Genomic DNA, 19,279 nt, shown 5'->3' on the forward strand with positions numbered 1-19,279 from the left:
GGGGGTCCGCAAGGTAGGTACATGTCTCCGGACCCCGGGGTAAGTGTGCAGGTTGGTGACTTTGACCGTCAGGAGGAGGGTGGTGGAGGCCAAATTTTGTCCCAAGTGACAGAGTGGCCTCCTGCAATGAGTGAGGGTCTCTTCCCCCCCCACCCCCCCACCTGTCAAATGGACCTTTGCAGCTGCCACAGGCTGACAGCTGCAACACGTCCATTCGATCTGGGAGTGTTTCCCCCAGTGTGGGAAACAGTCCCATGTTGATCCAAAATCACACACAGTCCCTTAATCAGGTCAGTTAATGACCTGAAATAGCTAAATAAATACTCTCAAGTGGCATCCCGCTGGCTTTAATTGCCTGCGGGATTCCCACCAGCGGGGGCCGCGCGCGCACGCCGGCGGGATCCGGTCGGGATCCTGCATTTCACGATTTTCGAGGCCCCCCCGCCGAGAACGCACCCAATAGCGGGTGCTAAAATCGGGCCCAAAGAGTCTGCAAAGGGATATAGACAGGTTAAGTGAGTGGGCAAGAAGGTGGCAGATGGAGTATAATGTGGGGAAATGTGAGGTTATTCACTTGGGTATGAAAAATAGAAAAACAGAATATTTTTTAAATGGTGAGAAACTATTAAATGTTGGTGTCCAGAGAGACTTGGGTGTCCTGGTACAAGAAACACAAAAAGTTAGTATGCAGGTACAGCAAGCAATTAGGAAAGCAAATGGAATGTTGGCTTTTATTGCAAGGGGATTGGAGTACAAGAGTAAGGAAGTCTTACTACAATTGTACAGGGCTTTGGTGAGACCTCACCTGGAGTACTGCGTACAGTTTTGGTCTCCTTATCTAAGGAAGGATATAATTGTCTTAGAGGCGATGCAGCGAAGGTTCACTAGATTAATTCCTGGGATGAGAGGGTTATCCTTTTAAGAGAGGTTGAGTAGAATGGGCCTATATTCCCTGGAGTTTAGAAGAATGAGAGGTGATCTCATTGAAATGTGTAAGATTATGAGGGGAGTTGACAGGGTAGATGCTGAGAGGTTGTTTCCCCTGGCTGGAGAGTCTAGAACTAGGGGGCACGGTCTCGGGATAAGGGGTCGGCCATTCAAGACTGAGACGAGGAGGAATTTCTTCACGCAGAGGGTTGTGAATCTTTGGAATTCTCTTCCCCAGAGGACTGTGGATGCTGAGTCGTTGAATATATTCAAGGCTGAGATCGATAGATTTTTGGACTCTAAGGGAATCAATGGATATGGGGATCGGGCGGGAAAGTGGAGTTGAGTAGAAGATCAGCCATGATCTGATTGAATGGCGGAGCAGGCTCGAGGGGCCGTATGACCCACTCCTGCTCCTATGTCTTATGTTCTTACAACCCTTCCCCCACCATAAAGTAAGAAGTCTTGTTTGTTGTGCGATTGAGATGGACACAGGGTGTGTGCTGATTTTTAATTTATTTTATTTGCAGGTTCAAGTACTTTCACCTTTCACAAAGTATTTTTAAATTGTAATTCTTTAAAAATTGCATCAAAATATATTCAAAAAATAACACAACAATGAACATAACACAGCCCCTCCCAGCTGCTAAAACATTTTAGAAAAAGGCAAAACAAATGAAAAAAGTGAATAAAGCAGAGAGCAAGAGGGAGATCGATACACAGTGAGGGAGAGACGGCATTGAGCCAAGGGGGAATAGAGAAAGAGAAGAGAGAGTTGTCACAGTTTCCATTTTCCAGCAAACTACAGTCGGTAAAACAGATTTCTGCAAAGTGAGGGTCATATTGTGCAAACATCCAACCATTGGGGCTCGCCCTGGAACCCACAGTGCCATAGCAGCAGTCCTTCCAAACAAAGTCCCTGAAAGCGTGCTCCAGAGTGGGGGAGGGCTGTGTTTAAATGCAGCCCCCAGCAGAGTACAGGAAACATCAACAAAAATAGTTCGGCTTCTGAACTTACTACAGTGAAAACCTGCGTTTCCACAGACTCTATTGTACTGAGCACTCTGAAAGGACCCTCTCTCTAAAACAAAACTTGCACACAATTCACAGATTAAATGCATAATTTTTCAAAAATAATAAATTTTATTATCTACAAAATAATAATTTTATAAATAACTTTTTCTTAACCACAATAACTTGTTTTGCTTCCCATGCGGAGTGTGAACATACACAAGCAGTAAGTCCCAACTTGGGCCTGAGAAAGATCATCGCTTAAACATCCCAGATTTTTAAACAGGGCAGGTACAGCACAGGTTAGATACAGAGTAAAGCTCCCTCTACACTGTCCCATCAAACACTCCCAGGCAGGTACAGCACGGGTTAGATAGAGTAAAGCTCTCTCTATACTGTCCCATCAAACACTCCCAGGGCAGGTACAGCACGGGTTAGATACAGAGTAAAGCTCCCTCTACACTGTCCCATCAAACACTCCCAGGCAGGTACAGCACGGGTTAGATAGAGTAAAGCTCTCTCTATACTGTCCCATCAAACACTCCCAGGCAGGTACAGCACGGGTTAGATAGAGTAAAGCTCTCTCTATACTGTCCCATCAAACACTCCCAGGGCAGGTACAGCACGGGTTAGATACAGAGTAAAGCTCCCTCTACACTGTCCCATCAAACACTCCCAGGGCAGGTACAGCATGGGTTAGATACAGAGTAAAGCTCCCTCTACACTGTCCCATCAAACACTCCCAGGGCAGGTACAGGGTTAGATACAGAGTAAAGCTCCCTCTACACTGTCCCATCAAACACTCCCAGGGCAGGTACAGGGTTAGATACAGAGTAAAGCTCCCTCTACACTGTCCCGTCAAACACTCCCAGGGCAGGTACAGGGTTAGATACAGAGTAAAGCTCCCTCTACACTGTCCCATCAAACACTCCCAGGGCAGGTACAGGGTTAGATACAGAGTAAAGCTCCCTCTACACTGTCCCATCAATCTACCTCAGCCCCAACGTCAGAAGATGCCCCGACTGGACCAGTGTGACATTTTTCCATTTCGCACACCAGCCATCCAGTGGCCTCTCGGAGGGAGATTGGCAAATTAGGGGCAGTCTTTGTGCTGGAGCCCAGGCCCACTGGAAAGTCGACTCCAGCTGCCCCAAGGCACTGTTCATTGGACCTTTACAGTCAGAGAGAAGGCTTTCATCCCAGCTGTCTGTGCTAAATGTGGAGCCAGGTTCCCAGACATTTACGTACAAACGTGCACCACATGATTTCACGCTGGATAACACAAGCTTCAATCTTCCTCGCGGTCACTTGCCTCACTTATCTGAGAGGCTGTGGCTAACGCCCAGTGTCTGGCTGCAGACTCTGGTCTCACCAGGGGCACGGGGTCTAATGATTGCATCAAAGGTGGCAATTCAACCCTCAAATTAGGGCACAACCATTGGTGCCCGAAAAACAACCAAAAACTGCCCAAATTCTGATGCTGTGGGATTTTCAAACTGAGGTAACGCCTGGTGGTGTCTGGGATTATGGACAGTTCGAGACTCCTGCTCCATCGCGTGGGCTCTCTTCAACATGGTCAATCACCCCTGAAGATCACAGAATGTAAATATTGGAGGGCTGTCTCAATCAGTGATCATTTGGACACCACCAACTCATTTATAGTTCACAGGATTTCCTTTCTCTCTCATCCCTTCACGCAGTGATCCCTTGTGACATTACATTGCTGAGTTGGACGGTACAAAGTGGCTCAGGGTTCCGTGCATTTGCACCGAATCTTAGCTTGCCTCGTCAATTAAAAGAAAATTCGATCCCCTTTTCAACAATTAACACATTCGCCACAAAGTCTCTACAGCCAGGAGGAGTGCGATGAAGATGCCCCGAATACATCCAATAAAATTGCACCAGCCCAGGATCCCCTTCTATTAACTGGAATTGGCGCAAACCAGCTCCACCCTGCTAGTCGCCAGCCTATGCTCACTGTTAGTTGAGCCCTTTGCAGCTCAGTCACCAGAGGGTAAGGCTGGTGTGGAGGTGATGGGAGGGGAGAGGGGGGAATGTAGGGGCTGGGAGGGGAGAGGGGCGGGTGAAGGGACCTGGACTGGGAGAGGGACAGGTGAAGGCCCGGAGGGGGAGGGGAGCGTGGAGGTGTCGGTTTGTTTTATTCATTCTCGGGATGTGGGCGTCATTGGCAAGGTCGGCATTTATTGCCCATCCCTCGTTGCCCTGAGGTGGTGGTGGGCCGGCTTCTTGAACCTTGGAGGGAGTGCAGCGTAGATTTACTAGAATGATACCTGGACTCCAAGGGTTAAATTATGAGGAGAGATTGCACAAACTAGGGTTGTATTCCCTGGAAATGAGAAGATTAAGGGGTGATTTGATCGAAGTTTTCATGATATTAAGGGGAACTGATCGGGTAGATAGAGAGAAACTATTTCCGCTGGTTGGGGAGTCCAGGACTCGGGGACACAGCCTAAAAATTAGAGCCAGGACTTTCAGGAGTGAAGTTCGGAAACAATTCTACACACAAAGGGTGGGAGAAGTTTGGAACTCTCTTCCGCAAACTGCAGTTGATGCTCAATTGTTAATTTCAAATCTGAGATTGATAGATTTTTGTTAACCAAAGGTATTAATGGATATGGGGCTAAGGCGGGTATATGGAGTTAGGTCACAGGTCAACCATGATCTCACTGAAGGTTTGAGGGGCTGAATGGCCTCCTCCTGTTCCTAGGTAACCACTAGTAGCAGTTTGATACAACTGAGGGGTTTGCTGGTCCACTACAGAGGGCAGGTAAGAGTCAACCAGGTTTATGCGGGACTGGAGTCACACATCGGCCCAGACCTGGTAAGGACGGCAGAGTTCCTTCCCTAAAGGGAAAAAAACAGTTGGGTTTTTACGACAATCCGACAGCTTCATGGTCACTTTCACTGAGACCAGATTTTTATTTCCAGATTTTGTAAACTAATTCTCACGGTGGGATTTAAACCCACGTTCTCTGGATTATTAGTCAAGTGACATAACCACTACACTACCGTACCCCTGTGGAGGTGGGGGGAGGGGGAGAGGGTCATGTGGCAGTAACAGGAGGGGGCGAGGGTAGGCGGGGTACACCCTCTCAGGCACAGCTGCTTAAACAAAGTGTTTCGCTAGGTTTCCCTGAGGGTTACTGTGCTAAAAGGTACATCACACACCCGGAGACCAAGCCCAGTTCAACACAAGACCCAAGAAACCCAAAACTCTTGATCTCCAGAACAAGGCACCATCGCCATGCAACAAAGTTCAATTTGAAGAATAAAAACAACGGTTGGAGAGAATCTCTGAACAACTTAAATTTACAGTTTGTACAGAAAATTAGAACATTCTATAAGGGTTGCTGGGAAAGATAAAATAAATACATTAATGAAGAGTTTTTCACAATTCATCCTTTGGGTTTATGATGAGTTTGTCGTCCAGTCTCTGTTCCAGCGATATTAATTCAACAATCTCATCTGCTTTGATCCTTTCCTGTGGAGACAAAGGAACAAAATGACCCTTGGGGGTTATGGGATTTGGGGTGTTTTAATGTGTTCTAGAAAATCTAAGGGAACCACACGATTGTACAAAATTGATGGACAGGAAAAGACCAGCTGGTCGATCAAACCTGTTCCACACCACGATGGACAGAGCTTCAGGACTAGACGCTCCCTCCCTCCTCTCCCCCTCCCTCCTCTCCCGCTCCCTCCTCTCCCCCGCAGTCATGTAATCTCCTGGGACAGGCAAAACCCCAGGGCAAATAGGGAAAAAATACTGTTGAAAATTGCTGTCCGGCCCCCTCAGGCGACCCTGTCAGACCAGCAAGGCTCTGAGTGCAGGATAGCAGCACATCAGAGTCATTTCAACAATCCCGTTGGGAGATAACTGGAATCTATCATCAGGGACAGAGCAACTGAGCAGTTGGGCAAATATCAGCTGATCAGAGAGAGTCAGCGTGGATTTGTGACGGGCAGGTCATGTCAGCCTAGTCCAGCTGAATGTTTTGGGGAGGTCACCAGCATGGTGGACAGGGGAATGTCCATAGATGTTGTCTACATGGACATCTCTATGCCAGGGTGGGGGCAAGGGACAATATCAACCAGTATTGCTGCTCCCAATCATTCTCCAGACCCCTGCTGTGATTCCCCCACTGTCAAATAACCCACCCATACTTACAGTCCATGCTCTTTGTGAACAGTGAGAACTTTGGTGTGGTACAGGAGGCCTTTTGCCCCCCTGGGATTGCACCTCTCCCCACCCCACTGTCCCAGAGCCCACACCCATCACAACAGAGCATGGTGGGAAGAATGAGGAGAGGCAATATAAACTAAATGGTACAATTTTAAAGGGGATGCAGAAACAGAGAGACCTGGGGGTGCACATATACAACTCTTTGAAGGTAACAGGACAAGTTGAGAACGCAGTTAAAAAAGCATATGGGATCCTGGGCTTTATTAATAAAGGCATAGAGTACAAAAGCAAGGGAGTTATGCTAAACCTTCATAAAACACTGGTTAGGCCTCAGCTGGAGTATTGTGTTCAATTCTAGGCACCACACTTTAGGAAGGATGTGAAGGCCTTAGAGAGGGTGCAGAAGAGATTTACTAGAATGGTTCCAGGGATGAGGGACTTCATTTATGTGAAGAGACTTGAAAAGCTGAGGTTGATCTCGTTGGAGCAGAGAAGGTTAAGGGGAGATTTGATAGAGGTGTTCAAAATCATGAGGGGTTTTGATAGAGTAAATAAGGAGAAACTGTTTCCAGTGGCAGCCAGAAGTGCCGAGTGGATGATCCATCTCGGCCTCTTCCCGAGATCCCCACCATCTCAGAAGCCGGTCTTCAACCAATTCGATTCACTCCACGTGATATCAAGAAAGGGCTGAGTGCACTGGATACAGCAAAGGCTATGGGCCCCGACAACATCCCGGCTGTAGTGCTGAAGACTTGTGCTCCAGAACTAGCTGCGCCTCTAGCCAAGCTGTTCCAGTACAGCTACAACACTGGCATCTACCCGACAATGTGGAAAATTGCCCAGGTACGTCCTGTCCACAAAAAGCAGGACAAATCCAATCCGGCCAATTACCGCCCCATCAGTCTACTCTCGATCATCAGCAAAGTGATGGAAGGTGTTGTCGACAGTGCTATCAAGCGGCACTTACTCACCAATAACCTGCTCACCGATCTCAGTTTGGGTTCTGCCAGGACCACTCGGCTCCAGACCTCATTACAGCCTTGGTCCAAACATGGACAAAAGAGCTGAATTCCAGAGGTGAGGTGAGAGTGACTGCCCTTGACATCAAGGCAGCATTTGACCGAGTGTGGCACCAAGGAGCCCCAGTAAAATTGAAGTCAATGGGAGTCAGGGGGAAAACTCTCCAGTGGCTGGAGTCATACCTAGCACAAAGGAAGGTGGTACTGGTTGTTGGAGGCCAATTATCTCAGCCCCAGGACATTGCTGTAGGAAAAAGAGTGGCAGAGCTATAGTGATAGGGGACTCGATTGTAAGGGGAATAGACAGGCGTTTCTGCGGACGCAACCGAGACTCCAGGATGGTATGTTGCCTCCCTGGTGCAAGGGTCAGGGATGTCTCAGAGCGGCTGCAGGGCATTCTGGAGGGGGAGGGTGAACAGCCAGTTGTCGTGGTGCATATAGGTACCAACGATATAGGTAAAAAACGGGATGAGGTCCTACAAGCTGAATTTAGGGAGTTAGGAGTTAAACTAAAAAGTAGGACCTCAAAGGTAGTAATCTCAGGATTGCTACCAGTGCCACGGGCTAGTCAGAGTAGGAATGACAGGATAGCTAAGATGAATACGTGGCTTGAGAGATGGTGCCAGAGGGAGGGATTCAAATTCCTGGGACATTGGAACCGGTTCTGGGGGAGGTGGGACCAGTACAAATTGGACGGTCTGCATCTGGGCGGGACTGGAACCAATGTCCTAGGGGGAGTGTTTGCTAGTGCTGTTGGGGAGGGTTTAAACTAATGTGGCAGGGGGATGGGAACCGATGTAGGAAGTCAGTGGGAAATAAAGTGGTGACAGAAACAAAAGGCAGTAAGGGAGAGTGTACAGAACATGACCGGACAGATGGTCTGAGAAAGCAGGGCAAAGACCAAGGGAAGTCTAGATTAAACTGCATTTATTTCAATGCAAGAAGTCTGATGGGCAAGTCAGATGAACTCAGGGCATGGATGGGTACATGGAACTGGGATGTTATAGCTATTACTGAAACATGGCTAAGGAAGGGGCAGGACTGGCAGCTCAATGTTCCAGGGTACAGATGCTATAGGAAAGATAGAGCAGGAGGTAAGAGAGGAGGGGGAGTTGCGTTCTTGATTAGGGAGAACATCACGGCAGTAGTGAGAGGGGATATTCCGAGGGTTCGCCCACTGAGTCTATATGGGTAGAACTGAAAAATAAGAAGGGAGAGATCACTTTGATAGGATTGTACTACAGACCCCCAAATAGTCAACGGGAAATTGAGGAGCAAATATGTAAGGAGATTACAGACAGCTGCAAGAAAAATAGGGTGGTAATAGTAGGGGACTTTAACTTTCCCAACATTGACTGGGACAGACATAGCATTAGGGGCTTGGATGGAGAGAAATTTGTTGAGTGTATTCAGGAGGAATTTCTCATTCAGTATGTGGATGGCCCGACTAGAGAGGGGGCAAAACTTGACCTCCTCTTGGGAAATAAGGAAGGGCAGGTGACAGAAGTGTTAGTGAGGGATCACTTTGGGACCAGTGATCATAATTCCATTAGTTTTAAGATAGCTATGGAGAAGGATAGGTCTGGCCCAAAAGTTAAAATTCTAAATTGGGGAAAGGCCAATTTTGATGGTATTAGACAGGAACTTTCAGAAGTTGATTGGGAGAGTCTGTTGGCAGGCAAAGGGACGTCTCGTAAGTGGGAGGCCTTCAAAAGTGTGTTAACCAGAGTTCAGGGTAAGCACATTCCTTATAAAGTGAAGGGCAAGGCTGGTAGAAGTAGGGAACCTTGGATGACTCGGGAGATTGAGGCTCTAGTCAGAAAGAAGAAGGAGGCATATGACATGCATAGGCAGCTGGGATCAAGTGGATCCCTTGAAGAGTATAGAGATTGCCGGAGTAGAGTTAAGAGAGAAATCAGGAAGGCAAAAAGGGGACATGAGATTGCTTTGGCAGATAAGGCAAAGGTGAATCCAAAGAGCTTCTACAAATACATAAAGGGCAAAAGAGTAACTAGGGAGAGAGTAGGGCCTCTTAAGGATCAACAAGGTCATCTATGTGCGGAACCACAAGAGATGGGTGAGATCCTGAATGAATATTTCACATCGGTATTTACGGTTGAGAAAGGCATGGATGTTAGGGAACTTGGGGAAATAAATAGTGATGTCTTGAGGAGTATACATATTACAGAGAGGGAGGTGCTGGAAGTCTTAACGCGCATCAAGGTAGATAAATCTCCGGGACCTGATGAAATGTATCCCAGGACGTTATGGGAGGTCAGGGAGGAAATTGCGGGTCCCCTAGCAGAGATATTTGAATCATCGACAGCTACAGGTGAGGTGCCTGAAGATTGGAGGGTAGCAAATGTTGTGCCTTTGTTTAAGAAGGGCGGCAGGGAAAAGCCTGGGAACTACAGACCGGTGAGCCTGACATCTGTAGTGGGTAAGTTGTTAGATGGTATTCTGAGAGACAGGATCTACGGGCATTTGGAGAGGCAGGGACTGATTAGGAACAGTCAGCATGGTTTTGTGAGAGGAAAATCATGTCTCACAAATTTGATTGAGTTTTTTGAAGGGGTAACCAAGAAGATAGATGAGGGCTGTGCAGTAGACGTGGTCTACATGGACTTCAGCAAAGCCTTTGACAAGGTACCGCATGGTAGGTTGTTACATAAGGTTAGATCTCACAGGATCCAAGGTGAGGTAGCCAATTGGATACAAAATTGGCTTGACGACAGAAGACAGAGGGTGGTTGTAGAGGGTTGTTTTTCAAACTGGAGGCCTGTGACCAGCGGTGTGCCTCAGGGATCGGTGCTGGGTCCGCTGTTATTTGTTATTTATATTAATGATTTGGATGAGAATTTAGGAGGCATGGTTAGTAAGTTTGCAGATGACACCAAGATTGGTGGCATTGTGGACAGTGAAGAAGGTTATCTAGGATTGCAACGGGATCTTGATAAATTGGGCCAGTGGGCCGATGAATGGCAGATGGAGTTTAATTTAGATAAATGTGAGGTGATGCATTTTGGTAGATCGAATCGGGCCAGGACCTACTCCGTTAATGGTATGGCGTTGGGGAGAGTTATAGAACAAAGAGATCTAGGAGTACAGGTTCATAGCTCCTTGAAAGTGGAGTCACAGGTGGATAGGGTGGTGAAGAAGGCATTCGGCATGCTTGGTTTCATTGGTCAGAACATTGAATACAGGAGTTGGGATGTCTTGTTGAAGTTGTACAAGACATTAGTAAGGCCACACTTGGAATATTGTGTACAGTTCTGGTCACCCTATTATAGAAAGGATATTATTAAACTAGAAAGAGTGCAGAAAAGATTTACTAGGATGCTACCGGGACTTGATGGTTTGACTTATAGGGAGAGGTTGGATAGACTTAGACTTTTTTCCCTGGAGAGTAGGAGGTTTAGGGGTGATCTTATAGAAGTCTATAAAATAATGAGGGGCATAGATAAGGTCGATAGTCAAAATCTTTTCCCAAAGGTAGGGGAGTCTATAACGAGGGGGCATAGATTTAAGGTGAGAGGGGAGAGATACAAAAGGGTCCAGAGGGGCAATTTTTTCACTCAAAGGATGGTGAGTGTCTGGAATGAGCTGCCAGAGGCAGTAGTAGAGGCGGGTACAATTTTGTCTTTTAAAAAGCATTTGGACAGTTACATGGGTAAGATGGGTATAGAGGGATATGGGCCAAGTGCAGGCAACTGGGACTAGCTTAGTGGTATAAACTGGGCGACATGGACATGTTGGGCCGAAGGGCCTGTTTCCATGTTGTAAACTTCTATGATTCTATGATTCCTCAGGGCAGTGTCCCAGGCCCAACCACCTTCAGCTGCTTCATCAATGACCTTCCCTCCATCATAAGGTCAGAAATGGGGATGTTCCATTTGCAACCCCTCAGATAATGAAGCAGTCCGTGTCCACATGCAGCAAGACCTAGACAACATCCAGGCTTGGGCTGATAAGTGGCAAGTAACATTCACTCCAGACAAGTGCCAGGCAATGACCATCTCAAACAAGAGAGAGTCTAACCACTTCTCCTTGACATTCAACGGCATTACCATCGCTGAATCCCCCACCATCAACATCCTGGGGGTCACCATTGACCAGAAACTTAACTGGACCAGCCACATAAATACTGTGGCTACAAGAGCAGGTCAGAGGCTGGGTATTCTGCGGCGAGTGACTCACCTCCTGACTCACCAAAGCCTTTCCACCATCTACAAGGCATAAGTCAGGAATATTCTCCACTTGCCTGGATGAGTGCAGCTCCAACAACCTCGACACCATCCAGGACAAAGCAGCCCGCTTGATTGGCACCCCATCCACCACCCTAAACATTCACTCCCTCCACCACCGGCGCACCATGGCTGCAGTGTGGACCATCCACAGGATGCACTGCAGCAACTCGCCAAGGCTTCTTTGACAGCACCTCCCAAACCCGCGACCTCTACCACCTCGAAGGACAAGGGCAGCAGGTACATGGGAACAACACCACCTGCACGTTCCCCTTCAAGTCACACACCATCCTGACTTGGAAATATATCGCCGTTCCTTCATCGTCGCTGGGTCAAAATCCTGGAACTCCCTTCCTAACAGCACTGTGGGAGAACTTTCACCACACGGACTGCAGCGGTTCAAGAAGGCGGCTCACCACCACCTTCTCAAGGGCAATTAGGGATGGGCAATAAACGCCGGCCTCGCCAGCGACGCCCACATCCCATGAACGAATTAAAAAAAGGGTCGGTAACCAGAGGACACAGATTTAAGGTGATTGGCAAAAGAACCAGAGGGGAGATGAGGAAACATTTTTTTAGGCAGCGAGTTGTTCTGATCTGGAATGCGCTGCCTGAAAGGGCGGTGGAAGCAGATTCAATAATAACTTTCAAAAGGGAATTGGATAAATACTTGAAGGGAAAACAATTGCAGGGATAAGGGGAAAGAGCAGAGCGAAATGGGACAAATTGGATAGCTCTTTCAAAGAGCCGGGCCAGGCACAATGGGCCGAAAGGCCTCGTGTTCTGAAACCTACTATGATACAATGGTATGGGACACAAGAATTATTTAATTAAACCCCCCCACCCCTGACCGCACACTTGGACAGACTCACCAACTCTCTGAATAGCGGATCCAACGTAAACCACAAGGCCACCGCGCACCGCTGGCCCTTTGTGACTGCCTTCACTCCGTGCGGATTCTCTCCTCCAGACGAGAACCCAACCATCCGACCACACTGTGGTCTCACCGTAGCCTGGAGGGGATTTGAAACTGTGAATCAGAGTCTGAAGAACGCCAAATAATAACAAGAAGAAACATCCGCAACAAACAGATCTGCTCCCTTCAACCCAACAACTGGGCCCCTCTGTAAAAAGGTGCAGGTTTTAAAACGACCTGATTGTTTGTTTGTTTGTTGAGAAATTCAGGTGAGTCCCAGGAGCAGAACAGCTTCAAGGGAAGGAGAAAAGTTAAATCAGGAAGGAAGTCATTTTAAAAACCCGTAGACTGAAGGAGCAGGAAAAGATTGAGCAAGTGGGACACCCCCAACAGCCAGAATCGTAACCTGGCATTGAGGGGGGTCTCTGACAACAGCCTCGAGACCCTCACACACGACACACGTCAGTGGGAGGGAAAAGAGGGAAGGAAATAGAAGAGGCAGAATATTCTGAGGAACCTGCGACAGCTGGGATTTAGGGTCAACAGAGAGAGATTCTCACAGGTAACACTGGAGCTAATCTTCAAATATAGTCCCGACAAAGACTATCACCCAACCCCCACCCTCACAAACACCCCCCACCCTCACAAACACCCCCCACCCTCACAAACACCCCCCACCCTCACAAACAACCCCCACCCTCAAAAACACCCCCCACCCTCACAAACAACCCCCCCCCCACAAACTCCCCCCCACCCTCACAACAACCCCCACCCCAAAAACACCCCAACACCCCACAAACAACCCCCCACCCTCCACAAACACCTCCCCACCCTCAACCAACCCACTCCCCCACCCTCACAAACACCCCCCAACCCTCACAAACAATCCCTCCTACCCTTCACACCCTACCCCCACCCCACCCTCACAAACACCCCCACCCTCACAAACACCCCCCTCACCTCACAACAACCCCCACCCTCACAAACACCCCCCAACCCTCACAAACAACCACCCCACCCTCACAACACCCCCACCACTCACAACAACCCCACCCTCACAACACACCCCCCCACCCCACAACACCCCCCACCCCACAACACCCCCCACCCACACACCCACCCCACCCCCCCACAAACACCCCCCACCCCACCACACCCCCCACACCCTCACCCACCCCCCCACCCCTCACAAACACCCCCCACCCTCACAAACACCCCCCCACCCTCACAAACACCCCCCACCCCCAAACAACCCCCACCCTCACAACACCCCCCACCCCACACCACCCCCCCACCCTCACAAACACCCCCCCACCCCCACACCCCCCACCTAACACTCCCCCACCCCTCACAACCCCCCCCACCCTCACAAACACCCCCCCACCCTCACAACACCCCCACCACCCAACCCCCCCACCCTCACAAACAACCCCCACCCTCACAAACACCCCCCCACCCTCACAAACACCCCCCCACCCCCACAAACACCCCACCCCCTCACAAACAACCCCCACCCTCACAAACACCCCCCAACCCTCACAAACACCCCCCCACCCTCACAACACACCCCCCACCCTCACAAACACACCCCCACCCTCACAAACACCACCCCCACCCCTCACAAACACCCCCCACCCTCACAAACAACCCCCCACCCTCACAACAACCCCCACCCTCACAACACCCCCACCCTCACACAACCCCACCCTCACACCCACCCACCCTACAAACACCCCCCACACAACACCCACCCTCACACCTACACCACCTCCACAAACACCCCCCTCACATCACACCCCCCAAAACACCCCCCACCTCACAAACACCCCCACCCTCACAAACACCCCCCACCCTCACAACACCCCCCCTCACAAACACCCCCACCCTCACAAACAACCCCCACCCTCACAACACCCACCTCACAAACAACCCCCACCCACAAACAACCCCACCCTCACAAACAACCCCCCTCACAAACACCCCCCACCCTCACAAACAACCCCCAACCTCACAACCCCCCACCCTCACAAACAACCCCCAACCTCACAAACAACCCCCACCCTCACAAACAACCCACACCCTCACAAACACCCCCCACCCTCACAAACAAACCCCCACCCTCACAAACACCCCCACCCCTCACAACACCCCACCCTCACAAACACCCCCCACCCTCACAAACAACCCCCACCCTCACAAACACCCCCCCACCCTCACAAACACCCCCCCACCCTCACAAACACCCCCACCCTCACAAACAACCCCCACCCTCACAAACACCCCCCACCCTCACAAACACCCCCCACCCTCATAAACACCCCCACCCTCACAAACACCCCCCCACGCAGATCAATGATTGGCTCGAGAACTCTCTCGTTGGGTGGTTGGGTGAATCACGTGTTCACTGCAATTTGCCGTCCAAGTTTTATATAAAAATCTCGGTGGTGATGAAAATACTGGTTTCTGATCAATGTTTAATCATTTGCCCTAATGATAAGACTATCGATATATATTTATATTAATATATTAATGACTTGGACTTGGGTGTACAGGGCACAATTTCAAAATTTGCAGATGACATAAAACTTGGAAGTGTAGTGAACAGTGAGGAGGATAGTGATAGACTTCAAGAGGATATAGACAGGCTGGTGTGGAATGGGCGGACACGTGGCAGATGAAATTTAACACAGAGAAGTGTAAAATGATACATTTTGACAGGAAGAATGAGGAGAGGCAATATAAACTCGAGGGCTCAACTCTAAAGGGGGTGCAGGAACAGAGAGATCTGGGGGTAAATTTGCACAAATCATTGAAGGTGGCAGGGCAGGTTGAGAAAGCGGTTAAAAAAGCATACGGGATCCTGGGCTTTATAAATAGAGGCATAGAGTACAAAAGCAAGGAGGTTATGTTGAATATACGAACATACGAATTAAGAGCAGGAGTAGGCCATTCAGCCCCTCGAGCCTGCTCTGCCATTTGATAAGATCATGGCTGATCTGATTGTGACCTCAACCCTACTTTCCCATCTACCTACTATAACCTTTGACTCCCTTGTTAATCAGGAATCTATCCAACTCAGCCTTAAAAATATTCAATGACCCTGCCTCTACCGCTCTCTGGGGAAGGGAGTTCCACAGACTCACGACCCTCTGAAAGAAAAAATTCTCCTCATCTCCGTCTTAAATGGGAGACCCCTTATTTTTAAACTGTGGCCCCGAGTTCTAGTCTCTCCCACAAGGGGAAACATCCTCTCAGCATCTACCCCTTCTAGTCCCCTCAGGATCTTATGTTTCAGTAAGATCACCTCTCATTCTTCTAAACTCCAGTGTATACAGGCTCAACTTGTCCAACCTTTCCTCATAAGATAACCCCCTCATCCCAGGAATTAGTTGAGTGATCCTTCTCTGAACCGCCTCCAAAGCAATTATGTCCTTTCTTAAATAATTGTAAACAATTTTACAACACCAAGTTATAGTCCAAATAAAAGTCTTAAATAAGAGACCAAAACTGCACACAGTATTCTAGATGTGGTCTCACCAATGCCCTGTACAACTGTAGCAAAACATCCCTACTTTTATATTCCATTCCCCTTGCAATAAATGACAACATTCCATTTGCCTTCCTAATCACTTGCTGTACCTGCATACTAACTTTCTGTGATTCATGTACTAGGACACCCAGATCCCTCTGTACCTCAGAGTTCTGCAATCTCTCTCCATTTAAATAATATTCCTCCTGCCAAAGTGGACAAGTTCACATTTTCCCACATTATATTCCATCTGCCAAATTTTTGCCCACTCACTTAACCTATCTATATCCCTTTGCAGACTCCTTATGTCCTCTTCACAACTTACTTTCCTACCTACCTTTGTGTCATCAACAAATTCAGCAACTTGACATTCAGTCCCTTCATCCAAGTCATTGATATAGATTGTAAATAGTTGAGGCCCAAGCACTGATCCCTGTGGTACTCCACTCGATACATTTTACCAACCTGAAAATGACCCATTTATGCCTACTCTCTGTTTCCTGTTAGCTAACCAATCCTTTATCCATGCTAATATGTTACCCCCTACACCATGAGCTCTTATTTTGTGTAGTAGCCTTTGATGTGGCACCTTGTCAAAAGCCTTCTGGAAATCCTTTATGAAACACTGGTTCGGCTACAGCTGGAATATTGTGTCCAGTTCTGGGCACCGCACTTTAGGAAGGATGTGAAGGCCTTAGAGAGGGTGCAGAAGAGATTTACTAGAATGGTTCCAGGGATGAGGGACTTCAGTTATGTGGAGAGACTGGAGAAGCTGGGGTTGTTCTCCTTAGAGCAGAGAAGGTTAAGAGGAGATTTGATAGAGGTGTTCAAAATCATGAAGGGTTTAGACAGAGTAAATAAAGAGAAACTGTTCTCATTGGCGGAAAGGTCGAGAACTTGAGAATACAGGTGATTGGCAAAAGAACCAAAGGTGACATGAGGGAAAACTTGTTTACACAGCGAGTGGTTAGGATCTGGAATGCACTGCCCGAGGGGGTGGTGGAGGCAGATTCAATCATGGCCTTCAAAAGGGAACTGGATAAATACTTGAAGGGAAAAAATTTGCAGGGCTACGGGGAAAGAGCAGGGGAATGGGACTAGCTGGATTGCTCTTACAGAGAGCCAGCAAGGGCTCAATGGGCCGAATGACCTCCTTCCGTGCTGTAACCATTTGATTATTCTATAATTTATGACTTTCTGCGCCTTTTAACCATGAATGAAACAACTCCCACTGGGTAACCAGCAGGACTGACGATTTGCACACTACACCGAGGCTCAACAGTCATTTATATCAGGTAAAATCCACGGCCAATCCCTGAGCAGATGCTCTGACAGCAGAGGAATCTCTGAAGAGAGATGGAATTCTGAGGCAACTTCGGGTTAAGGACTTCAGATGAAATCGAAGCACAGTCTGATCGAAAGGGCCCACAAAATCTCAGTGACCTACGAGGCAGGGAATCCCATTCTCTTGGCACGAAGCAGTGCGCCTGCATTAAACGCCAGAAACCCAAAGCTACGTAGTTCTGGGCACCGCACCTCAGGAAGGATATACTGGCCTTGGAGGGGGTGATAGGGTTAAAATAGAATGACAGGTTGTATGAATTTTCTTGTATTCCCTTGGGTTTAGAAGGTTGATGGGTGATCTAATCGAGATGTTTAAAATGATAAATGATAAAGGGATTCGATAAGGTAGAGAGAAACTATTTCCTCTGGTGGGGGGAGTCCAGAACAAGGGGGCAGAACCTTAAAATTAGAGCCAGGCCGTTCAGGGGTGATGTCAGGAAGCACTTCTTCACACAAAGGGGAGTGGGAATCTGGAACTCTCTCCCCCAAAAGGCTGTGGGTGCTGGGGATCAATTGGAGTTTTCAAGCCTGAGATCGATAGATTTTTGTTGGGTATCGAGGGACACGGAGCAAAGGAGGGTAAATGGAGTTGAGATACAGATCAGCCAAGATCTAAATAAATGGTGGAACAGGCTCGAGGGGCTGAATGGCCTCCTCCTGTTCCTATATTACTATGACACTGAGTTCAGTGGACAGCTTGGTTTAGAAAGAGCAAGACACTAATAGTCTCCTGAACCTCAACATTATGGGCTGTTCTCCCACGTCTGTTCAATAGATTCTAATGGGATCTGCTTTAAGGCTACAATGAAAAGCAGCAATGGGAATAAGGCACTGCGGCCCGTACACTGGTCACTCCAGATCTCCACGTCTTCCTCATTCTCTGAACGATGGCCAATCTCCACATACAAGTGAATGAGGAGACATCTAGAGTGGGTGGGAAATGCTGGCACTGCATTATTTCATGAGCTTTACGTCAAAGAGCCTCATTGGCCACAGGACCCTTCCTCTTCCTGTATAGGATCTAATTCTGGAAACCAGCGATAGAATAAGGTGACAGCAGGACAGAAACTGAACGCACCAGGTCAGAGAGAGCCAATGGGCTTTTAATTGTAGACCATCCTTTACAGAAGGCGATCTCTGGACCCTTCTCATTCGCTCAGCCTCCATGCACAGGGAATCACATGCAGGTCGTACAGGTGGGACTTCCTGGGATAATACTGAGCCCAGATCGGACCACTGTAGTCGACTCAAACTGGTGCTCGTCAACTCAAGCTGATGGATTCAGGACAGCGACATGCCCTTTGATGCACATAGATCACGTCAAGCAGCAGACGGCACCATGAGCTGCCTCAGATATCGGCCCACAGTGTGGTGATAGAACAGGTCGAACAAGTCTTCGTGTCAGGGTAGTCCATAAACGTCTAACTCGTTGAGGCAACACTGTACGAGAAGGAGGGAAGGACTTGCATTTATACAGCGACCTCCTCAAGCTCAGGACAGCCCAAAGTGCCTCACAGCCAATTAATTACTTTAGAAGTGCAATCACTGTTCTAACATAGGAAACACAACAGCCAAATGGTGCACAGAAAGATCCCACACACAGCAAATGAGATAAACGACCATCTAATCTGCTTTTGGTAATGTGGCTGAGGGATAAATATTAACCCGGACACCAGGCGAACTCCCAGTATTTTCTTTGAATAATGTCATTGGATCTTCTAAATGCAGCTTAATAGGTAGATGGGGGCACAGCTCATCCAAAAGACAGACCCTCCGACAGTGCAGGACTCCCTCAGTACTGACCCTCCGACAGTGCAGGACTCCCTCAGTACTGACCCTCCGACAGTGCAGGACTCCCTCAGTACTGACCCTCCGACAGTGCAGGACTCCCTCATTACTGACCCTCCGACAGTGCAGGACTCCCTCAGTACTGACCCTCCGACAGTGCAGGACTCCCTCAGTACTGACCCTCCGACAGTGCAGCACTCCCTCAGTACTGACCCTCCGACAGTGCAGGACTCCCTCAGTACTGACCCTCCGACAGTGCAGGACTCCCTCAGTACTGACCCTCCGACAGTGCAGCGCTCC

At 48.6% G+C, this 19,279-nt stretch overlaps 1 protein-coding gene across 1 annotated transcript in view; it reads right to left on the reverse strand.

The window, feature by feature from the left end:
* Positions 1–1,431: 1,431 nt before the first annotated feature.
* p3h2 (prolyl 3-hydroxylase 2) overlaps positions 1,432–19,279 on the reverse strand; it is a 145,119-nt gene continuing 127,271 nt past the window's right edge. Inside the window, exons 14-15 of the mRNA XM_067994842.1 lie at positions 12,275–12,415; positions 1,432–5,440 (exon numbers count right to left, since the gene is read on the reverse strand). Coding sequence (XP_067850943.1) covers positions 5,348–5,440; positions 12,275–12,415 — 234 coding nt within the window. The 3' untranslated portion in view covers positions 1,432–5,347. The remainder of the gene's footprint in view (positions 5,441–12,274; positions 12,416–19,279) is intronic.

This window comes from Heptranchias perlo, chromosome 13, assembly GCF_035084215.1.
Source record: "Heptranchias perlo isolate sHepPer1 chromosome 13, sHepPer1.hap1, whole genome shotgun sequence".
Lineage (NCBI taxonomy): Eukaryota > Metazoa > Chordata > Chondrichthyes > Hexanchiformes > Hexanchidae > Heptranchias > Heptranchias perlo.